This window comes from Rhinolophus ferrumequinum, chromosome 10 (assembly GCF_004115265.2).
Source record: "Rhinolophus ferrumequinum isolate MPI-CBG mRhiFer1 chromosome 10, mRhiFer1_v1.p, whole genome shotgun sequence".
NCBI lineage: Eukaryota > Metazoa > Chordata > Mammalia > Chiroptera > Rhinolophidae > Rhinolophus > Rhinolophus ferrumequinum.
The window spans coordinates 50,961,654-50,985,744 of NC_046293.1; the positions used below are offsets into that span (position 1 = coordinate 50,961,654).

At 39.5% G+C, this 24,091-nt stretch overlaps 1 protein-coding gene across 3 annotated transcripts in view; it reads right to left on the reverse strand.

Moving 5' to 3' along the window:
* Positions 1-24,091, reverse strand: part of LIMA1 (LIM domain and actin binding 1) — an 80,113-nt gene that overhangs the window by 10,363 nt on the left and 45,659 nt on the right. For 2 of the 3 annotated variants that reach the window (XM_033116772.1, XM_033116770.1), the window contains exons 4-9: positions 22,949-23,413; positions 11,655-11,739; positions 10,766-10,914; positions 7,738-7,845; positions 4,273-4,357; positions 804-916 (exon numbers count right to left, since the gene is read on the reverse strand). In XM_033116772.1, coding sequence (XP_032972663.1) covers positions 804-916; positions 4,273-4,357; positions 7,738-7,845; positions 10,766-10,914; positions 11,655-11,739; positions 22,949-23,413 — 1,005 coding nt within the window. The remainder of the gene's footprint in view (positions 1-803; positions 917-4,272; positions 4,358-7,737; positions 7,846-10,765; positions 10,915-11,654; positions 11,740-22,948; positions 23,414-24,091) is intronic. The other variant, XM_033116771.1, reaches the window with a different exon arrangement.

Sequence of the window (24,091 nt, forward strand, 5' to 3'; positions counted from 1 at the left end):
AAATTAGCACAGCATTAGCAAAGCACTCAATTAAAACAAGCTTACAACAGGTGTTGAATTTAAAAAACAACACAAAACAAAAAAACCTTTGTTTATTTTTATGGGAATATATATATATATATATATGTTCATAGAAAGGAAAAAGAAGGTTTTTCAAAATTAGTGAATAAGAACAGACCATAGGTTGAATAGCTTAGTACAATTTTCTTACGGTACAAAACCTGTACATTCCTTAACATCTACTATTAGGGTACACTAGGGTATAGTAGTATAAGTGTTACCTGAAAGTCCATTTTATAGCAAATGGCCTGGCCAACCCCCGTTGGAAAGTACATATTCTTTCTTTAAATAATGCTGACTATCAAACAGGTGATGGTCAAGTTCTCAGACCAGGGAGCCACTATCTTTAAGTTGACATTGTACATTTCCATCCAATGGGCTGATTTTAGCTGAACAGATTTCTCATATTTCCCATTTTGTGGGCTTTCACCCATTCACAGGTTTATAAACTTGGACTTTTTTTTTTTAATCATGCTATTTTTAACTTCAGGTTTTCTTAAAACGTTCATGAGTTTTCCAGATTTCAAACAGTGATTTTAATGAGCTTCCCCACTATTGACCCCAACACCTGAACAGAAGCAGAAAGATTTCCAGGAAAAGTAACCTGCCTTAAGTGTGTCCTTACTTAGTATTTTCATCCCCAGGAAAGCAAATCAGGTTATAATGAACATAATGACAGAAGGTGCAGTGAGCTCTACTAGTAAACCAACGTCTAAAGACTCCGAGAGAAACTGCCATCATACCTTCACTACTTTGGGAGGAGAACTTTCCGAAAGGCCGGAGGCTCTGGCATCTGGACTTAGTGGCTTAGGATGGACTGGCTGCTGGACCTCACTCTTAACCTGGGAGTTACCTGCTTGAATTACAAAAGGAAGACATTTTTTAGTAACTCATGGGAAGTCTCAGAAAAGGTTCCTCTCCAAAGCAAAGTTTAGGCACCTTCACTAATAACAAGTCATTTCAACACCAGGAAAAACACTGCTTTTCTATTGAAGAATATTCTAATGCTAAAAGTTATGCTCTTAGGTTCCCTCACAAACTGGGTTTTCAGCTGGGAGGCTTTTTCACCCCCTTTACCCCAAACAGGAGAAATCTAAACCACCTTTCTATAAGAAACTTTCTGCCCTGTGGCTTTTGTCCTTTTTAAAGGCTGTTTATAGACTTTGATGACTTTTTGGTAGTTAGCACTTTCAATAACTCGTTCTGGGGTGCTTCAACTGAAGTTGGGGAAATGGAGGAATGTGAAAGTAGAAATTTCGTGTATACACGCACGTGTGTGTGTGTGTGTGTGTGTGTGTGTGTGTGTAATCTGACACTGTCTTTTTGGTCAGTCCTATAGCAGATATCCATGGACGAGGATTATGAAGCTTTTTCATAATCATTGACGTGTGGCCTGCATAAGTTCATTTCCTGCCAAATATTCATCCCATGGAAAACTCTGAAGAAGAACAGAAAGTCATTTACACAGCTACTAAGGAAACATAAAAAGATTCCTTAAAATCTAGAGTTCAGTTAATAAAGTACTAAAAGATTAAGGCTTATTTTTTTTAAAGGCTAACTTTTCAAAAAAATGTTGAAAAAAATGTTTTGAAAACCTAGTCAAAACTCAGAAAAAATTCTAGTCTAAGCAAAGTGATTGCAAAAGGAATGTTCCTGTTTTCAAACTGCAAGTTTCTCTCTGAAATTTTTAAGGTAGGATTTATTAGCGATCTGTTTAGCTTTTACTTCTACTTTAGTTGCTGAGTTTTCAGTGTCTAATAAACTAACGTGGGAAGAAGGTAGAAATCCATATATATATATGGATATATATTGTGGGGACAGAGTCCCAGCGAGCAGTTTCCAGGCTCTCGGCCTCATGTGGGAAGGAGCTGGCTCGGGTAGTAGATGGCCATCCGCTGTGGCTGGTTGGCCATCACCTGTTACCGGTTAGACATTAGGCACTGATATAACTGCCATGGCTAAGCTACAGGGTTGGTTGGTTGGCAGAGAAGCGGATGGCAGATTGCAGATCATGTGGCTCCTGCTTCCTGTGTCTCCAACCCAGCTGCCAGCGAGAATATAGTGGCATGACCTCCCCATCTATGGCTCCGTGGGTGTTCCTTTTCGGCCTCACCATATCCTGCGTTCCTGTGAGGGGAGCGAGATCAGAGACCCCGCATGACACATGGCGCAGCAAGCAGGGTATGGTGCCGGCCAAAACTCTCCGAAGGATGGTAGAGTAGTTTGTGTGTGTGAAAACTCAGCCTTGGGAAGCCCATGCACAGCAGCGCCGGGAGCAGGAAACGTGATTGGGCTGGGAAAAACGCAGATGCCTGGTGCGGCAAGCAAGATTCCGGCCAGGTAAGAATGATATCTGACTCTGGGCAGGAGGACATGTGGCCCCCACACTGTGTGGTACTTGGTAGCCACTGTTGTCAGGAGTTAGACCCCCATGGAGGAGTGGGAAGACGTGGACGATTCTCCAATCAGCAAAGGAAAAGCCGTGCAGCTGCCAGAGAGCTGGACCCCTGTGGAGGGGTGGGAGGACATGGATGGTTCTCCGACCAGCATAGGCTGGAGAAAGCAAAGGTCATTGCGGCTGTGTGGGCTGGGAAGTGCTTGCTGAGACAGCTCGGATGTGGGACTTGTAGTCCCAGGAGGAAATGCTTGCTGAGTCCTCTGTGGGAGATGTGGGTGACGTCAAGGTCGTCCCTCACCCCCAGATTGGGGAGGACTAGGAGCCCTCACCCTGCAGAGAGGGCATACGTTGTGAGGCCAGCGCTGGAGAATGACTGTGGACTATGGGGAATTGCCTTCCACTCCTGATTTGATGGACTGTTTGCTTGGGAATGTACCACCATGTAGCGGAACTGATGGGTGTTTGCTTCCTGTGTCTCGCCTGGCTGCCAGTGAGACTGTGGTGCAGGAAGACCCCTTGTTGGGGAGCAGGCAGATGTTTACTTTCTGTGTCACAACCCGCCGCCATCGAGAATATGTAAGCACCTTGGCTGTGAGACATTGTTCCAGCATGGTACCCTGAGAACCCTGGCTGTGCCCAGGACTTTTGGCTGTGCCTAGAAAGACTGGTGGTACCCTGAGAAACCCTGGCTGTGCTCAGAAAGTCTGGCTGTGCCCAGAAAGACTGGCGGTACCCTGAGAAACCCTAGCTGTGCCCAGAAAGTAGGTGGACATCGAGGGACACCCCCTGGGACATTACTTGTACTGGACTGAAACTTTTCCTTGTGAGCTAGGTTTTTGACACAGGGCCCCTCGTGGAAGACGCTTGTCGCGTAGATTGTGAGGCAAAACCCTGGAGGGGTGGGAGTGTGGGGATAGACTCCCAGAGAGCAGATTCCAGGCTCTTGGCCTCATGTGGAAAAGTGCTGGCTGGGTTATTAGATGGCCATCCCTTGTGACTGGTTGGCCATCAGCTGTTACTGGTTAGACATTAGCCACTTTTATAACTGCCATGGCTACGCTAGGAAGTTGGTTGGTTGGCAGAGAAGCAGACGGTAGATTGCGGATCGTGTCTTCAACCCAGCCGCCAGTGAGACTTTAGTAGTATGACTCCCCTATCTATGGCTCTGTTGGTGTTCCTTTTTGGCCTCACCATATCCTGCATTCTTGTGCGGGGAGCGGGACCAGAGACCCTGCATAACATATATATAAAATAATACACCGAAAATCAGAATCAAAGTGGATATAGATAAAAAGATAAAAACCTTTGGGAGATGTGAGGCTGAAAATGACTCCAAAATAGGATGAAAAGGTTTTCAAATTAAAGACAAACAGGAAAATCTCTAGGGTCTAGCAAGAGGGTGGACTATGGTACACATTTAGCTACGTAAGGAAAGCTATTTTTAACAGGTTACTCAGATACTAATTCTTCATCCCTATAAATGAATAAAATCTATCTTGGCCAAACTTGTATTAAAATAGAAATGCAAAGTTAGTTTTTGTAGCTTTAAGTCTAAAAAGATTTGGTACAAAAGGTAAGATAAATTCAATGAGAGAAGCATCAAAAGTACTTAGTTTGCTCCAAGTTAATCATGTTTAATTGAACTTAACTTCCTCCTAAGCCACAAAAGGTGTGAAGGGTATTTAAGCATCAGTCCTTACAACTAAGTAAATGATCTGATCAGCTGAATTACCGGATTTAATGTTCCTTTCTCAGCACTGACAGCAACGGGGACACCCCCCAACCAAATATGGGATAGAGAAGAAGAACCTCACCCTCAAGATCTAAGAACGAATGTTTACGGGAGTCATCTTCTGCAGGGGTGGAATGGACTGCCAGGCTATTCTCCGTTGAAGAAACCTACCAAACAAGGGGGTGGGGATGGGATTAAGAAGCACATTAAAAATAACAGAGCAAACTGCTGTTAATACCGTAAAAACCTGCTGACTCCAGTCGGTCACTGGCTGCCTGGGGAACATAAGGGGCCCCAGAACAGCTGAGCATTTAAACAAGAGGCGGCAAAATGTCTTTTATTAGGATGTTAACATGCCTCTCAATTACAGAGCAATGCCAGAAACAGACTGCACTCAGCTGCCAAAAGCGTGCATCATCTCCCTTTATAAAAGAACTTTTAAACCATGTTTTTCTATTCTCAATAAAGGTGGGAGTGGGGACGGGGAGCAAAACTAAACCCTCCATCAGGGAAAGCAAAGCTCACCATAAACTATAACTCATTAATCATAACTCACTCCAAGGCAAGAGAAAGTCTTTAGAAATAGGAAATATTCTTATTCTTTTATGTTCCTAATCCCTTACTTCCCAACCAAATACATTCTGCTAAAACAAGCTTGCTAGTACAGAAGACTTTTTGATAGCTATAAACCAAATTTATCTAAAACCAACCTCCAGTATTACCTTCAAGGTTAGTTTCCCTTTTTAATCCCAGTCTCAAAATGGCAGTGTTTAACAAGATGGCAGATCTTTTTCCCAGAAGCCATCAAATTTAAACAAAAGAACTTTCTACTAGGTCTCTCCTTTCTACTGGCCCCTAGGCCGTCCTGGTATCTTCCTCCACATTCAAAATCAAAAGGGTCAATAGGTGACCCAGTGTGCACTCTTCTTGTAATATTCTTTCATTCAGATGTCAGGGATTTTTATGGGTGATGCTGAGCATTTATATCAGGATGTCTAATGTACTGAATAAATTTATAATGGAATCAAGTGTTGGCTGACTGCACCTGAATTTCAGGATAGTTGTTTTTTTCCACTACACTTTTCATTACAGGAATTCTGACTTGATATAAAATAAACCAGTATAATAACAGCCAACAGTTACTGTGTACTATGAGCACTGGTATGATCACCTTACGTGCATTATTTCTTTTAATGATATGAAATACATTTTTTGAAAGTTGTGCATGGCCATAAAAAGCTCTTCAATTCTTGCTAATTAGTAGGTGCAGCCATCCCAGGATGTTTTTATCTCACCTCTAATTTGGTTACCTTGAACCTGCAGGGTAAAGTTAATGCCAGTCATGACATCATTGCACATGCCCACCCAGATGACTTCACTGCAGGAACAGCCAGGAGAGAGCACGTGAGATTTCGCTCAATCATTTCATTAAAGGAAAGTACAAATTCATTCACAAGAGGAGAAAGGGATGAACAATACCCTGACAAAATATTCTATTTCAGGCAAGTTTACCCTGGCATTAATGTCCTTTTGTAACAAGCCAAAGATCGACTAGTTCTTAGGTATTGGTTAACAAAAACTAGGCAAACAGCCAAAAGGACAGCTAAGGCTCTGAAAAATTTTACAAATTTTAAGGCAGCCAAGTGTTTATGAACCTGCAGTATGTGCTTGAAGACTATGTATTATCTTTAACACCTTTCTTTCCCACCCACTCCCCAATTCGTGATTCAGTTGCACTGATGCCCTTTTAGGCTATAATTAAAATGTTCTGATCTTCCAGTTCAGCTCAGAGTTCCAGTTTCGAATCAGCACAAAGACAATCAAGAAAAAACCATGAAATTAGAGAAAGGAACAATCCGAGCATTATTTTCCAAATGATCAATTCTCAAACTATGCTCCTAGTGTAGATGGTGGGGATTTCAATGTTAGGGATATTTTTCTCTTAAGTGTCTTTTTTTATAGTATATAAGAAAAATTCCAAACATATTTACTCAGTTTTTCTTATGACATAATCTCCCACTTTAAAAGGGGAAAACCAAGCAGTCTAATGGGAGATCTCACTTGATACACAGCATGTGACCCATGGCACTAACGCCTAAGCCCACTGTTGCAAGGATGTATGTAATTTATTTGATGATTTTATGAAACATTATTTCAACATGTATTTGTGATGTTTTTGTGAAATAAAGTGATTTAATTTTTCTAGGTTTTTTTTTTCCTGTTCTATTGTATGATTCAAATGGTATAGCCATTAATCTGAGACCATTTTTCTGTGTGCCTCCTTTGGTCCAAGGGTGTAGTGTATCTCATGAGTTCCTGTTGGTTTTCTGTCAATTCGGCATACGTTTACAAGTCTGCTATAGTGAAATAAGTTTGAGAATTATTGCTCTTAACCCATTTTAATTATCTCTTCACCTTCTGGAAGAATGACTTTAAGGGTATCAATATGGATGACAGAATGGTTTTTCTCCTAAGATTAATCACTGTAATAGATTTGAAAGCTTTTTCTCCTCATCTAACTTAACATTTGATTATCATATTGACCGAAAGACCAAAGAGATTGGGTAATGGATTGGCAGAGGAAATGATAAATTCAACTGACATCCATATTGGTACTTACTCAAAGTAAGCCATTCATCTAATGATGAATGCATAAAACACAAATCTAATTTGCTTAAAATCTTCCCCTAGCTTTCCACCACTGCAGGACTACATCCAAACTCTTAATGGTGGCACACAAAGTTTTTCAATACCCACAGTGGCCCTCTCCCCCCACCTGTCTCTCACCACTGCCTATAAGTATCTCATGCTCCAGCCAAGTCATCTTGGTTTGGATCTCCAGTTTCCAAACCTCTATTATGTCTGCCTGGAACACCCTTCTCTTTCTTTACTTTGTCCTTATTCACTTGGCCTATTTCCACACATTCTTCAAGACTTGGCTCAGGCATCACCTTCTTGAGGAAGTCAGGGTAAGTGTCCTTAGTCTGAGCTTCCATGGCCCTGCATAGCCTTCTCATAGCACTTGTCACACCGTTTTATGATGGCCAACCTGTTATTCATCTCCCTTCTACTCTGTTAGCTTCTTTGAACTTAAAGACCACATGGAACGGTATGTTTTTAATTTAAAATTAATGTATTTAATTTTTAAGCTTAGAATTTCCTGTGCTTAGCATAGTGCCTAGCTTTCAAAATACATGGAGTGAAAGAAATTTTCTTGCATAAAATGAGTTAAATTAATAATATACAAACACTTTGAAGATAGTATCTCTAATCAAAACAGATTTTCAAAAATCACTTTAGCTCTACGCCCTCTGAGCATTTTGCTGAGCAAAAACATTCTCCAAGGCAAGTTCATTATTTGGTCAGCTATAAGTTACAGAGCTCCCCAACCGAAATTATGTGACCTGCAAAAACAACAATCTGTCCTGGCAGCTGTTACCAAATTCCCAGACACTCTACAGCCCAGGGTTAGAGGGTTTCTAATTTTAAGTATCTAATTTAGAACACATGCTTCCTTGGCAACTGGACATCAGGCTTTTCAACCTACCTTTTCTCCATCCTGGTGGGAGATGCAGACCTCAGGACCTGGGGGCACATTCTCCTTTTGCTCCAATTTATGAGTTTTGATTTCACTGCCATTGGCTCTCAATTCATTCTAGAAAATAAAAGTAGTCTGTGAGTTTTAAAAAAAATCTTACTGTTCTATTCTCTTCATAGCACATCTATTAAGTAAACTTGGAATGTGAAAAAAAAAAAATTCTTTTAAGAGGCCTCAGGTCAAATCAACCCCCTAATTCTCATAAGCAAAACCCATTGACTTGTGAAATGACAAAAGCAGCTTTGTGGACACATACCTCAGAGTTAAATATTTGTACACTAGTCTAAAACCAGATGCTCATTAGAATACAGACACACCAACACAGACGCACACCCAGACCACCCCCAGCACACAATGTTCTTGTGATTCACTCTTCTAGCAGCAGAGCTTGTGGGAATGCAAAGCTTGTGAGTTTTATCAGAAAAGACCATTCTGGAGCAGGGAAAGGAGATGCCAAGTGCCAATAATTAAGAAAATATACTGACCATTTATACATATATGCCCGGCCTGGAAAGAGAGACAGGGATGATGTACACAGATGAAAACAAGTTATATTTAATGATACTATAAAACAACCTTTTTTGGTGAAACTTTCAAAAACATGTTTTTTGCATAAAATTCATACATTGTACTAAAAACATACCTTATTCTGCTTCTCATAGTAGAGCCTCAACATAAAAAAGCAGGCCTTAATACTGTCATAAGGAATAAGCATAGTCATATTTTTTTCCTTGCAAAGAACACCTGGGACAAAATATTAAAATTAACTTTATCTACTAGATCCAAAATCAATATAGAGGTAGATGTAGCCGGCAACTTGACGGTATTCGTTTACTGTTTCTAATAGCTTTTTGGTGGAGTCTTTAGGGTTTTCTATATACAGCATCATGTCATCTGCAAAGAGTGACAATTTGACTTCTTCATTCCCAATTTGGATGCCTTTTATTTCTTTCCCTTGCCTGATAGCTCTGGCGAGGACTTCCAACACTATGTTGAAAAGCTGGGGTGATAGGGGACAGCCCTGTCGTATTCTTGAATGTAGAGCAAAGGGCTTCAGTTTTTCACCGTTAATTATGATATTAGCTGAGCGTTTGTAGAGGTAGATGAATATGAACATTCACTACTATTAGTCTGCTAGTAACCTAGTACCTTTCTGTTCTCTGTGATTCTTTAGGCATGGGGAGAAAACAGGGCTAGTGCGGGAGTGTGAGTGGGACTGACTTACTCAGGCGTGGGATTCCAGATTCAGGCACACATCCTGGCGGTGCATCTATATGGAGGAGCTGGCAGCCAGCTCTGCAGAACACAACCGTACCACAGCCCAACGGCTCGTTCCTGATCCCATCTCAAAGCCCCGCCTCCAGAGTCACTGCCAGAGAGTGTGTGCCTTATTACAACCGTCCTCAGTAAGGGGCCTGAGAAATTCTTTGGGGATGAGATAAAATGTACTTTTACAAGAATTCCTCAAGCTTTTCAACTCTTAAAATTTACAGAGCCTGAGAAGTGCAATGCAGACACTCTATTAGGAGTTTTTTTTAAAAAGTCACGGAACAGGTTTTTCCACTTAGGGAGTCACCTGGTCGGAATGTTTATAGCAGGAGGGCACTGGAAAGCAGTAGAATCCTGTACCAAGAAGGAATAAAGCTCCACAGATCACCTATTTGCTGTATCTCCTGACCTGCCTTCTAAGAGAAGCCTCAGTTTGCTCATTTTTCACACTCACTATTGATTTACACACATTATCTCTCCTTAAAACGACAGTGAAAAATCAAGACGAAATTATTGATTGCCCAGGGACTTAGGCTACCAGCAGATACTACTGGAGAATGCATACTTGATAATGTGGGAAAAAGAAGGCTCACCTCCTGAAATACTATGATTTCTAATAGGCAGTTTCACTCCACTTGGGAACAAATAAAATTCAATATTATTCTTCCAACTTTGTTAAACAATAGAATATCAAGAGATTAATGGTCTGTAATTTGCAATCTTAGAAGGAACAAATGTTTGAAAGGTACATATATATGTATGTGGACATATGTATATATGCATGCATATATATGAATAAATGGCATTTAAAAGGTAACTTCAATTAATCAGTTCCATAGTGTCATCCTGCCAGTTAAGCCTAGGTAAGTATAAAATGGCAAGACCATCCATTCTATTTAGAATGCCAATTTTTTTTGTGCTTACTGAGTACAATATCTTGTCATTTCTCTTCCCTTTTCTTATCCACTATTTGATTCTTTTAGAAAATCATTACATCACAAGGAGTAATGATTAAGTAAGCCATATATTGTATGATTTCATTTATAAGAAATGTCTGGAATAAGCAAATCCATAAAGACAGAAAGTAGATTAGTGGTTGCTAGGGGATGAGGGGAGGGGGGGAATTAAGAGTGACTTCACAGGCAGGGGGTTTCTTTTTGGAGTGATGGAAGTGTTCTGGAATTAGACAGTGATGTTGGTTGCACAACCTTGTGAATATACTAAAAATGACTGAATTGTATAGCTTAAAATGGTGATTTTATGCCATGTGAATACAATTGCAAATATCCCCACCCCATATTAATGTTGACTATATCTGATATTTCTCTCCATCATTCACCCATTTTCCCCTCAAAGACAAAAATAAAATCAAGATTTCTGTGAAAACTAATAAAATACTACTTCTTTAACAACAACGAGAACACACTTAAGAAGAGACCAGGCACCCTCTCAATGACATTAGTGAATGGTAACATCACAAAAAACATGAGTGGAGTGGGAATGAGACCTAGAAAAGCAAAGTCAGGATTAGAACATGGGAAGGATTATGAATGAAGCTAGGGTAGGATTTCTGTGAAAAGAGAATGATGGCAGGGGACCTGAGAGGGAGAATGGGCTCACAAGTCAGGGTCTGGGAGACATTTCTACTTCCCGTGCTCAGCGACCCTTTGCTGGATGAATGAGTGAATGAATGATGCAGAACACATACTGTATAGTTGGTGAAACTGCTTTGTTTAGACACAGCTGCCTGGTACTTGGCCATTCGGTCCTTAATGGAGGTTTCTGACAGGCGCGGGATCTCCAGATTTCGCCTAGTCTCGCTTTTCTCTGAGTTGAAAGCAGGAGGTGACAACTGACCTGGAAGCATGCGAACAATATGCTTTATTAGAAGATAAAATGTGATTTCAATGGCTTCAAGATTCTAAATTTGGGGGTACTGTAATCCAATGTAGTCAGTTTCTTTTAAGAGTACAAAGAAGGAAATCAGGCATATAACTGTCATTTATAAGGTAATAGTCACTTTCCCAACATTAAAAGGAGAAACTTTACCTTAATTGACTATTGTATGTTTTTAAACTTTGGCTTATTTAATATGTAAAAAACAATTAGATCTCAATGTCATTTCATTTGCATTTCTTTGATTACTAGAAGGAGGATGATTTTCCTATGTTTATTAATTTGATTTTTTCTTTTGTGAAGTGTCTCATATGACCCTTCAGAACATAATTCCATTCTCAAGATGTTTTGTTACTGCTGATAATGCAGGATAACAAATCTTGACGGGGGACACTGCCCATCCATGGGAGCCCGAAAGGCCCAGATGACCATGGAGCCAAAACTGTTGGCCATACATCCCTTGCAATCCCGCAAAAGTACCCTTTGGTTACCACAGGTTACCACTGACAAGGATGGATTAAAAATACAGAGAAGCTTTTGTAGAGCGCAATGAGATTTGGTAACGGTTTGTATTTAATAAATAGACTTCCTTTTCATTTGTCCCACTCCTTCCTTCAAAAGCATTGGCTTTGAGGACAAAAGGTTCTGTTTCTAATGAGTACTTCCTAGAGAACTACACACACGAGGAGCTCTCTGCTTACCTGGTCCTATTTCCAAATCATCCAGAGAATAGCTGTTTTCTGAGATCCTCCTTCCACCTGCACTTCGGCTTTGGGCTCGAAGAATCTGTTTGGAAAACAACAACCCAGCAATAAATTTTGCACAGAAGATGGGAAAGTTTGATGCCATGTTCAAAAAGAGGACTGCGAATCTCCTTTATAAATAAAATCCAAAAGACATTAGATTTTATGTTAGTTTTGATATTTCATAGAATGTGTTTTTAGTGTTATAAATATCAAGCACTACATATTCACAGGTACCCAGGGAAAAATAAGTTAACTCTATCTAGGCTATGTTCTCTGCTAATGATCACTGCCTAACCAGCTTAACCAGAAGGCCTTGTAATTTAAACAGGCATTGAGGGGAATCCTTATATCGCAAGTGACAATAACGTGTCTCTCCAAATTGCCAAGTCCTGACGGCTGTATCTGCTGTTCTCCTTCTCCGTTGTACTTTATCCCTGCTGTTGCTGCCATGGATGAGCTATTGCACCACCTTTCTAATTGGTTCTTATACCTTCCAGTCAAGTCTCTATGATGCTGCCAGTATCCCAAATAATACAAAGTATTATAAGTACCCCAACATATAAATCTATATTATTCTCATTTAAAATTCTTTAAGGATTCCTAATCACTCCTTGAATTAAATCTAAAGTGCTTAGTATGTCACAGAAGACCAGTTCTAGATCTGGCCTCCACCTACCCTCTCTGGGTATTCTCTTTGTCACTCTTTACCCTCCAGGAAGAGCAAATTGCTGTGAGGTCCATGATACCATAATGAGTTCCCTCCACCTTTTTATCTTTCTGTGATCTAGCAGATGCCGGTTTCTTCAAGACTCAGTGTAAACTAAGCTACTTTCCTTCTGTGGAGTCTACCCTACCTCTCCTACATAAATCTAAGTACTCCTTCCTCTGTTCCCAAGGTACCTGTTACACTTCCATTACAATACTTATCAAATTGTTGCGTGTCCCTCTATTGGACAGGAAGCTTACTGGGGGCGGAGACCAAGTTTGTTTGTTTTCTAATAGAAAAGTGAATGGTACAGATTTTTTAAATATTTCATGATTTCTGTAAATCACTACATTTCTTTCTCTCATATCTAGGGTAGATCTCCAAGTTACAAATTATCATTTTTAAGACTGGCACAGTAACTCAACAGAAAGCCACTTAGTGTCACAGAATGTTCCCACAGTACACAGAGAGCATGTCGTGCTTTTTCAGATTGTAATGAGAGCCTTCCACCACATCCTATTATTTAAATTTATTTCCCGATAACTTGAAGTAGAAAAGATAATGGAAATCCAGTACAACAGGAGATAAGACTTAGTACCCTTTTGAAATCAACATCAGTAAATAGCTAGTAAACCTCTAAGTTCAGTGGAATAATCAACTCAACGGTCAAGTTTAAGACAGTGAACTACCACTTTTTTCAAGTCCCCCTCCCTTGGAGATGGAAAACACGCCACTTCAGAAGTCAGAGCCAAGGACAGGTTTATTTGTGCCATACCAACAAGAATACAGTTTCTTGCAAATTCAATATACATGGAATACAATTTGTCTCTAGTCAGCTTTGCTCTTTACGTTATTAGTTGCATCTATTTTTAATAAAAACCAAGAGAAGCTGTAGCAACTCTAACCTTGCCACATCATACTCAGGTCAGCTGCACCATCAGTCATTTCCACATGACTCATGTGATGCAACAGTCTTGCTCCAGGAGGAGCCCCCAGTCTGGAAATGAAGACCATCTGCCAAAGCGAAAAGATAAGTTTGGCAGGATACCCTCCCACCCACATTTTTTGTTTTCAAAGCATTTCTCATTTGCAGGTAATTAAAGTAAAGGAAATTCCAAAGATTTATTCCAAATGCTGCTGCACTATAAGATGATCACTATAAAAATTAGAATTTTCAGGGCTCGAAAAGAGAGAAAGCCTGGAAATAAACTTTTGTTTTCAACCAAAGGGAACAGGTTCTGCACTTCTAAAACTAGAGCAATATTTCAAATATTTACATTCTGTCAAAGGTAAAGTTCAAGTATAATTCAAGAGTATGTGTTACATGTTGCAACCTGCTGAGCGTTCAGTTTTCTGTCTGTACTTGCAGTCACGTGTGAAGGCTCTGAACTGGTGTTATTGGGAGCAAGACCATTTAGAAGAGAACATATGCCCTGCCAGGGCAGAGACTTTCTTTGGTTTTAGATGCATATAATTTCCCATCTTTGCTAGCCTTTTATTTAAACCTTTGGGTTAAAGTAAGAGACTTAAAAAAAAAAGGGAAAAAGAAAAGCTTTCTGGTTCATGAGGGTATCAACACTCTGAATTATCTTTTTTCAAGTACTAAAAAAGTGAATGTGCAAAGCTATTTGGTCTTAGAGAAAAATAGAAAGAGAGAAACATCTCTGGAAATCAAAGTTATACTGACCCCGGGTCTGAGGCGGAATATAGCTCTGAGACGAGCTGGCTTTTAACGAGATCCCAGGTGAAGCACTAAGCATTTCTAAATTATCTTTTCACCTCCAAACCACCCAAATATCCAGAATAACAAGATCTCAAACGCATTTACTATAAACATTATGATCCTTATTTTACAAGTGGTAATCTTGTAAAGAGGTACAGGAAGAAGGAGGAGTTTCCTCCAACATTTCTCAAGGAAGTAGAGGGGCACAGAAAGAATTAAAAAACAAAACAAAAACAGGAATTCTAATACTAAAATATTCTTCTGTAACACATTTTTATCACATTGCAGCCCTTTTTATTCATATGCGTGAGGGAGCCTAAATCATAAGCTGTTAAGAGAAGAAAGACAAGACACTTTAAGACTTTCTGGAACTTCCTAAGGCTTGACCTCATCCCACCCAACCCTACAGGTCCTCCCCTTCCTGTCAGCTGACAATAGTAACTCTATTTAGTGTGAATGCCCCTTAAACATTCTTTGTGAATCTATAAACAAACACATCACCAAGTACCAACAACAGAACAAGAGTTTGGGGCTTTTAGCCAGTAGTCTGTTGAATTTCTTTCCTCTGGTTTTTTTTTTTTTTTTAAAGAAATAAAATGTTAGGTTCCAAATGTCAAGTAAGAAGCAGGGTTCCCTGTCCCCTGTATCCCTATTTTCAGGAAAAGTTATCTTTAAAAGTTTAATTTATTGAGATCCTCCTACCTCTCTCTCAGTCACTTCCTTCAACCTTTCAACTTCGACCTTCTTTCAGACTCCCATCCCTCAAAAGTCAAGGGTGCAGGAAGGATGACTTAGGGAAAAATGAGACTTTGCTGAACTATGTATGGGGACCACAGGGTGTAGATAAAACCTGGCCTTAATTTCTCAGAATAATGTGAGATAAACATTTCCTTCTCTAGGGATCCCCTTAGAAAAACTACAGCTCATTTAAGTAAAAATACACAGAGAAGGAGCACTTATCTCCAGGTAGTGGGATTTTTCTATTTTTTTCTATATTTCTAAGCATTCTATAAAAATTATGTGGTACTCTTACAATTAGGAAAAAAAAGGAAGGCGAAGCAATACTTCATATTTATGAAATTAACATAAATATATAAAAATTATAAAACCAAATGCTGATGAGGTGCTGGGGAATTAAATATGTTCTTAGATTGTGCGAGTGGTGATATGAAATAGTATAATCTTTGAGAACAAGCTGAAAATATGTAAGAAGAATGTTTAATGAACTATATCTTTTGACCATGATAACATCACTTCAGAAATATAGCCCCTCCCTCCCAAATAACTAAAACCAAAATGTTTCTGCCAAGATGCTGAGAGCTTTTTTATTAGTCTAGAAAACGATCTAATTACCAGGAAATGATTAAAGAGTATAATCAAAATACCATATGGCCATAAAAGGATAACTATATGAACTAGGAAGATATATAGAAAGGTGTATATAAAAAAGACCAAATAAAAGATAAAGCACACAAAGCAGTGAGCACACCGTGACTAAAACCATGTGCAAACTAGTTGTGCAATGATAAGGATATCATTGTGCACAATGGATGAAGGTCACTCTTCAAGGTTTACTTGGCTTTTCCTTTTCCTTTCTGGATTACAGCATGAGAGAGACAGAGAGAGCAAGAGTTGTTCAGATGACTATTTAATTTACATAAGAAAAACAAAACTCCCAAACCCACAAGCTAACTCAAGAGTTTTAGTACAAATATCTCACATTCCAATGTATTTCTTCTCTTCATTGCCATGATGGTTTTTATTCAGTTAAGAGACTACAAAATGCGGGAAGAGGGAAGACAGAGAGCTAACTTCTTTGAGAATATAGCCGCTGATATGTTTAAAATTTTTCCTAGTTTCCTTTGATTTCGGAGATACGTACGGCAATTGCCAGCTGCTTTTATCCAATAAAGTTATTATGATAACAGTTTGAAGATCGTGTTATAGGGTAGAAGGGGTACTACACAATTTCAGTCCTTGTTCTGATACTAATTAGCCACATGACATTGGGTGTATCGTTAACTCCTCTAACTTCAGCTGTCTCCATCTGTAAAATAAGGATTTTAATATCCTAACTGCTTGAGAGCAGAGAGCTGAGTTAAATAACCTCTTATCATCCTTTATAGTTCTAGGATTTATGTAAACAATCATGACAGGGATTTCTCACTCATTGTAACTCACTGATAAGTTAGAAGGCTAGAGGAAATGACTAATACGCATATATTCATCTGGATACACTCCTATGTTGTCTAATCCAGAAGTCTAACAGCAAGACCAGGGTGGTGATATTTGGTGGTGGTAGGTGTAAATGAGGAGAGTTTGGCCCATCCAACATTGTTTAGAGCATGTTCCAGTCCCCTGACATTACTTTTCAACATGTTTTATTGTAATGAAAGCAGCTAGAAACCAGTAAGTGGTTAGCATGAAAGGAAGCAGAAAAGAGATAACTGGTCTCCAGCTGGCACATCAAGGACAGCGTTTAAGGTAACGGTGAGGAAGATCAGAATTCCTTGACTGGCACCTTTACACCCAGATCCATTATTATCTTACCACAAAAGACCAAAGAGTTACTCAGAGTTACTAATTAAGGGTATATAAAAGTTAATTTATATGTTTTGGCATGAGGACTTTATGAGAAATGATCCGCTATAGAGAGAAGTCAGTCAAAATAACATTGACAGCAGTCTTGGTTGTATTTTGAAATCATAGAAGCTACAAACTATAGTTAAATATAACAAATGAGCAAAAACTTAGTTTTACTTGGATATATGAGAAAGCACTGATAGAAAAACAAAGATGATTCTTGTGTTTATTTAACACAACCAGCTATCCATATTTAAAGCACTACCAATGTATCTATTGGAGGTGTAATGCTGGGTCAATTTAAGATTTGTGATTCTCTGATAAGCAAATTAAAGATATACTCCCCTACATCAGGATGACTATCTTAGACCCCACAGTGATGTTGATATTATTAAATCCCTTTCTTGGCTAAGGCCATCTTAAAATTATGACTTAAAAAATATGCAATTAATACCAGTTATGAACATCCTCAGAACTGCATTCTTCTTGGAATTTAATTCTAAATAATTTACTTAAGACATTAAGAAAGCAGAAGAGGGCCGGCCCGGTGGCTCCGGCAGTTAGAGCTCTGTGCTCCTAACTCCGAAGGTTGCCAGTTCGATTCCCACATGGGCCAGTGGGCTCTCAACCACAAGGTTGCTGGTTAGATTCCTCGACTCCCGCAAGGGATGGTGGGCTGCGCCCCCTGCAACTAGCAACAGCAACTGGACCTGGAGCTGAGCTGCGCCCTCCACAACTAAGATTGAAAGGACAACAACTTCACTTGGAAAAAAGTCCTGGAAATACACACTGTTCCCCAATAAAATCCTGTTCCCCTTCCCCCAATAAAATCTTAAAAAAAAAAAAAAGAAAGCAGAAGAAAAATCTTATTAAGTAGACAAGGGAACACATGCAATTATTAACCATGAGAGGAAAAAATAAAATGTTATGATAATTATGTAACAATGTAGAGATTCCCTATGGACACTACCCATTCTTCAAGAAGGCAAATATAAATTGCTTGCTTTGTAATTTGATATAAATTATGGATTCACTGGCTATGGATAAAATATCTGATGAACACAGATCAGACTTGAGTTTGGTTTCCTTATTTCCTCCAGGACTGGCTCTACTACACCAACACATATACACTGCTATGTACCACTGTTATGTAAAGCTAAACAAAATAACAAGTGTCACTTCCAGGATTTACAAGAAGGAAAACCACAAAAATGTTGGACTGTTTGAAGAAGGATGGTTTTACTCTTATATTAACAAGTGCAGTTTGTGTTGGCGTTTTGATGCTAGCCATTCATATAATGATCCTGATGATAAGAAAAAGAGAAATTCTAAGGGAAATTCATTGGGTTTAGAAGTCTAAGGGGAGAGAAGTCACAAAGAAGTGAAAAGGGGGATAGGACAAGGGAAACTTCCATTTTTATTTTAGATACTTCTATTTTAGCTGAATGTACTGTTTTACCTTTGTAATATAAAACAAATAAACACAATTAAGAGATGACTAACTGGAAGCATTAAAATATACCATGAATAATGGAGGGGAAGGAGAAAGAAAAAAAAAAGTTTTTCTAAATAGTATTAATTCCATTCACTTATGGACAAACTTATCTTTGCCATATCATTACTACTTATCCTTGGTTAGTCCCCAAAGAGTGAGCAAGTGAGTGTGTTTATATATTTTGGAAAATAGGGATTTTTGGTGAGGAGGCATTCTTTCTTCTCTCCTTATCTAACTCCTCTCCTAGAAGACAGAAACCCTGCACGGAAGAAGCGGTAGTCGGCACCTGTATAAAAGAACTAAGGGATAGCCACATTCCAGCCTTATTTCATTGTATTACACCTAATTGGTTCAATCCTGACCCAAGAAAAGACAATATTTAAATAGGTTACGAAGGTAGAAGTACACCGCCCAAATATTTGGTCTTTACTCTCCTATCCGACGATTTATGTGAACAAAATATTTTAGGAAGCAAACAGAAAAAACTGAGACTTAAGGAGCTTGTCACATGCTTCCTACATTGCTTGGTCATTCCTGGTCATGGAAGAAGAAGTACTTAATTTTTGAATAAACTCATCCTGTCTTCTGAAGATAATGGATTCAAATGTCAACATGACAGTAACTGAACATTGGTTATAACTAGTTGATCAGCTATGTTTTTCATAAAGGGAAGCCCAGAATATTTATATACACTACCTAAAACCCCGATCAACATATACGTGAAGTTAGGGATGCTAAACCACGTTCAGTATCTGTCACTGGAAGGTTTCTTTTTCCTACTAATGCTAGGTGACCTTAATCCACCCGTCATTCATTCACTCATTGGAATTAGAACCACCATATTCAATTAAACCATCTGACCTAATAACCTATTCATCAAAAGTAGAGAATGAATGAGGAATAGCCTTTGATCGATTCTTATTATTTATAAGTAGAGTTCTAAGTGTCTTTTCTTCCTTTTATAAAGTAAACACTAAGAGCCACATCATTGTGCTGACCACTGGGGAAGGAAAACATCATTACTTTGAAGGAAATTATAGACTGGGAAATGTACAGATTTATAAATGACTATTAAAGTGCCCAAAGAGAAGTAAAAAGAAAATTCTAGAGGAGAAGGAGGAGGGTTAATTCATCCAGAAGAAACTGGGGTAAGGCCTCACAGTCTTGATAGACCTTAAGGAGTAAGATTTTACAAGGTAGCAATTGGGGGATAAGAATGAATACTTTAGAAAATAAGGGAAGTAATCCATGGTTTGAATATAAGATAGGCCATGAGACCGGAAAGGTAGGCTGAGTTCAGACTGTGGAAGAGGTGGATATTAAATTTGGATTACTTTGAGGTATCAAAAGTTTCTGATCAAGGGAGTAACATAATTTATAACTATATTCAGAAAAATAAATAGCAATAGTGTGGAGGATGCATGGGAAGAAAGAAATAAGAGGCCAGCGGTGGGAGGTTATAGAACACTATGGAATCAGACAGAAGGGCCCATACTTGAGAGACGCATAGAAGGTAGACTTAGATGGCTTAGCAGTATTCATAATTGACTGGGAAGAGGTGGCGGACAGAAGAAAGAACTGATTCCAGGCTTTACAGACTAGGAGATTTGGTAAATGGTGACGCATGAAGGGACACCATCGGTAAAACAGGTTTTGGGTGGAAACATAATGAATCCTTTCCTAGCCTTCTTGAATCTGAGTACCTAAGGGATATTCACAGAGAGATGTTTGATACGGCAGAAATATAAGGCTGAAGTTTGGGTTAAGAATTCAGGATTAGACTCTGGGATGGGGATTCATCTCTTGAAGTCATGGAAAGAGATGAGATTACGCAGGGGGAGCGGGGTGGGAAACAAAAACAGGGGCCGGCCCAGTGGCTCAGGCGGTTAGAGCTCCATGCTCCTAACGCCGAAGGCTGCCGGTTCAATTCCCACATGGGCCAGTGGGCTCTCAACCACAAGGTTGCCAGTTCGATTCCTCGACTCCCTCAAGGGATGGTGGGCTCCGCCCCCTGCAACTAAGATTGAACATGGCACCTTAAGCTGAGCTGCCTCCCGGATGGCTCAGTTGGTTAGAGTGCATCCTCTCAACCACAAGGTTGCCGGTTCAACTCCCGCAAGGGATGGTGGGCTGTGCTCTCTGCAACTAGCAACGGCAACTGGACCTGGAGCTGAGCTGCGCCCGACACAACTAAGACTGAAAGGTCAACAACTTGACTTGGAAAACAGGCCTGGAAGTACACACTGTTCCCCAATAAAGTCCTGTTCCCCTTCCCCAATAAAAAAAAATAAAAAAAAAAAAAACCAGGAGGGCAGAGAAAAAATCAGGAAGAGAAGTGGACAGGAACAGAAATCCTCTCAGACAAAAGGGAGCAAGAGAGACAGAAAAGTGAAACTCAAGCCAGTTAACTTTGTCTCCTGTAAATACCTCTGATATAAAGATTTAGGAGATGCAACATTAGACCATGTATTTCCATTACCTGTCTGCTCCCTGTCCCTGCTCATCTAGTTAGTTGAGATTCAGTCCAGTTCTCTAAAAATCAATTATGGATCCAAAGATTCAAACAATGTGTACCCAATGTATGCATTTGTCTCACTGAGTACTAACTTGTTAGCCCTGAGGAATACATGCTTACTTGTATACTTATTCCTAAAAGGATTTCTAGTGTCTCTACCATATTTCTCAGTGCTTCTTTCCAAAGATCCAGTTATGTAACTTCATGATTAAAGCCTTTCCCATGTTAAACCTGAAATTACGTTAACAATAACCATAACCTAGTTTCAAACTGGTTAGTTATTCCTTAACCTAAAGTAGACATAAATTTTAACAGTTTTATTGAAATGTTAGACAAAACTTCATAAAGTAATCTACACTGTTTCCAACATGGATAACGATACTGAAAAACAGCTATAAAACCAAGGGTAGTTGTATTTGTCACTCCTGAAGCAGTCCATAGAGTGACAAACAACTGCTTATTCATGAAGCTTAAAAGGCACCTAAAAAAGCCCGATCTTAGGGCACCCTCTCCCCTATCTTCCTAGACCATTAGCAATCAGGCAGCCCAGTGCCTGTGAAAGTGGGTTGGGGACTCAATTCTTTATATTAGGAGTTTTTTTCTCCACTCTGACCAGCCACAAAGAGACAGGCTTGTTCTTATCCATCTCTCACCAGGCATTTGTAAGAAAAAAGTCTCTCACCAGATCCTTACACATAATCAGCATTTTTGTTTGCTGCCATCCCAGTCATTTCCTACCTTAGGCCAGTTGCAACATGCACCAGCCTTTTGCACTGAATCGACATTGTGTGTGCTGGCGTGACATCAGCTGTCCTGCCCTAGCAGGGTCTGCGAGGAGGAGACTTACAATGGAGCTTTGAGTCACAACAAAGCCCCTTCCTCTCTATTTAAGATTTCTGACATTTTTTCCGTCCATTTAACATTCTTCTTCCCATTTAAATTTAATTTCTTTTTTTTTTTTTTGCTAAGACCATAAAGAAGGAAGAGGGAGTTGGCAGGACTAGAGGACTAAATATTGGGAGGATGGAGAGTTTAAGTTATAAAACTGCTTGGTGGTTACATCTCTTGCCAATTGGTTTCAGTATTAAAATAGAGCTAAAACTCATTCACAAAGAAGGGTTCTAGGTTTACAAACTTTTAAAAATTCTTTCTACATCCTCAAATAGATGGTCCCTAAACATTCAAGAACTTTTCTAGGCAGGAAAGCTCCACGAACAATGGGAAGAGACTGTCACCCCAAATATAACTGAGAATTAGGATGAGTTATTTAATTTTTCTCTCAGAAAGAATACTTCATACCATTACTTCAAAAATGAAGGGATTTGGGCCAAACATTTAGCTTTAAAAAATTCAGTTTTCCCATCTAGATGGAATCTAGGATAAATGATGGTTTTGCTTACCATCAGATATGTTTATTTCATTATGACTGTAGTAATAAAACATCCTCATGTACAAAGCCAGATATGCAGGAAAGTATGAGAAAACTGGAAAAATTTACCAGTTCTGCGGCCCCTGGATTGTGTTATAAGTCACCAGCATATGTAACTCATTTTCTAGTTAAGTAATTCCCTCTGGGGACCTGGTCTGCAATCCACACGAAGGATCAAATTTCATTAGCAGTCCTAGGAAAATGCAACTCTGTGCATTTGCAAGTCAAAAATCCTGAAGGCTACAGCTAGTCTGGCTATCTTCATTGATTTTTCCTGGGAGAAGATTTTCGCTGATAGAAAACATTTGTTGGAAGGCACAGATGAGGAAGTTGAGAAGAAGAGAAGGGATTCAGCTAGCAAAGAGACAACTAAGCCTCAGTCTTAACGTTAAACTCTGGCCTTAACACTCAGCCTGCAGCTGTGTCCAAGAGGAGAACGATTCAGCAGTAATTCCACACCCCACCCCCCCCAAGTAACAAATGACAAAAGACACAGGAAGACAAATTAAAAGGGCAAGCGTACAAAAACACATAATCCTACGGGCATCAAACTCTCTTCATTGCTAGATATCAATCTGATGCCCCGTGTGTGCTTGATTTCACATGAAATTGGGTTGGAGACTCATAAATCTTAGCATCTATGCAAATAATGAGATTTTTAATTAGCTCATTTAACTTGAATCAAAAGAAGTACTGACCACATGTTCGCCACTACTCAAACCGTCTAGATTTGAAAACCGGCTTAGTTTATTTACTTGAATTGGCTTTCTCAAGTTTTAAACCCTCCCAAATCCTTACCTTGGTTTGAGTTGGTTCGCCTTTCTCAAACATCATCTTAAGTCTGTTCAGCGGAACACTGTATTTCTCTATTTTGTTTGCAGCTTCTGTGTGTTCACTGATTTCAGGTTTTCCTACTTCATGCCTGGACTCTCCCAGACAATTTTCCATTTTTTTACTTTCTGTTGAGTGGTCTTGAAGATGCTCACTGTCCTCGATGCGGGGATACGGATGCTGAATAAGGGCTTCAGGAGGGGATCCAAGTCTAGGTCTGGGGTGGACTCGTTCGTCCCGGTTAGCTTCAGCCCCAGGGGCAGAGGGGCTTACCACTTCAGCAGAAGGACGGTCGTCTCTGTGCCTGACCTCAGGGCTGCTGTTTCGCAGCGAGTCGGGGGGAGACTCGGCTCCCGGCACCGGGTTCTCCCACTTCTTCTTTAACACAGTCAGGATCCCCCTTCTAAAGTGCTGGGGGAGATTTTCAGTGTTCTAGAAGAACAAGAAGTAAGTGCCAGTTATAACTTGCCTGCTGAAACATTCAAACATGTTGTTCTTTGTAAAATGAAAGTTAAACTCCAAGCTGCTCCAGGTCCACTGGCGTTTCAGACAGCTGTGAACAGTTACAGCCCTGCCACATGGAGAAGGCACCCACCCCAGGAGAGGGAGAGGGGAAGAGAGAAAAAGTCAGGAGCTGAAGCAGGAAGTGATAAAACAGGATAGCCTTATAAGGACAAAATGAGAAGAAAGGAGAGCCCAGATCTAATGATGGTTCCACTGGAGACAAGAGATTTTTATCCAAAGATTAATGGAAAAGAAAAAGCAAAATACCAGGTACTTTAAATACTGTAAATATGCATTAATAAAAGTTCATCATTACATGTTTCCAAATTACATGGCGAATCCCTTTTTTTCTTTAAAACAAGACAAAGATGCAGTATAGCTGAGTCTACATAATACACTAACTGGATAGTAGCATCAAGGATTGAAACTATTTGTTCACAGTTCAAAAAGTTATCAGCTTTTACATGTATTTGCATAAATGACATTTCATTATATCTGACACAATTTACATGCATATAAACAAATTTTATTTTTACATAAGAATCTAATTCTCTTCCTGCTCTTCCCTGCAGGTACAGATTCTCAGTTATCAGAAAATTCACTATT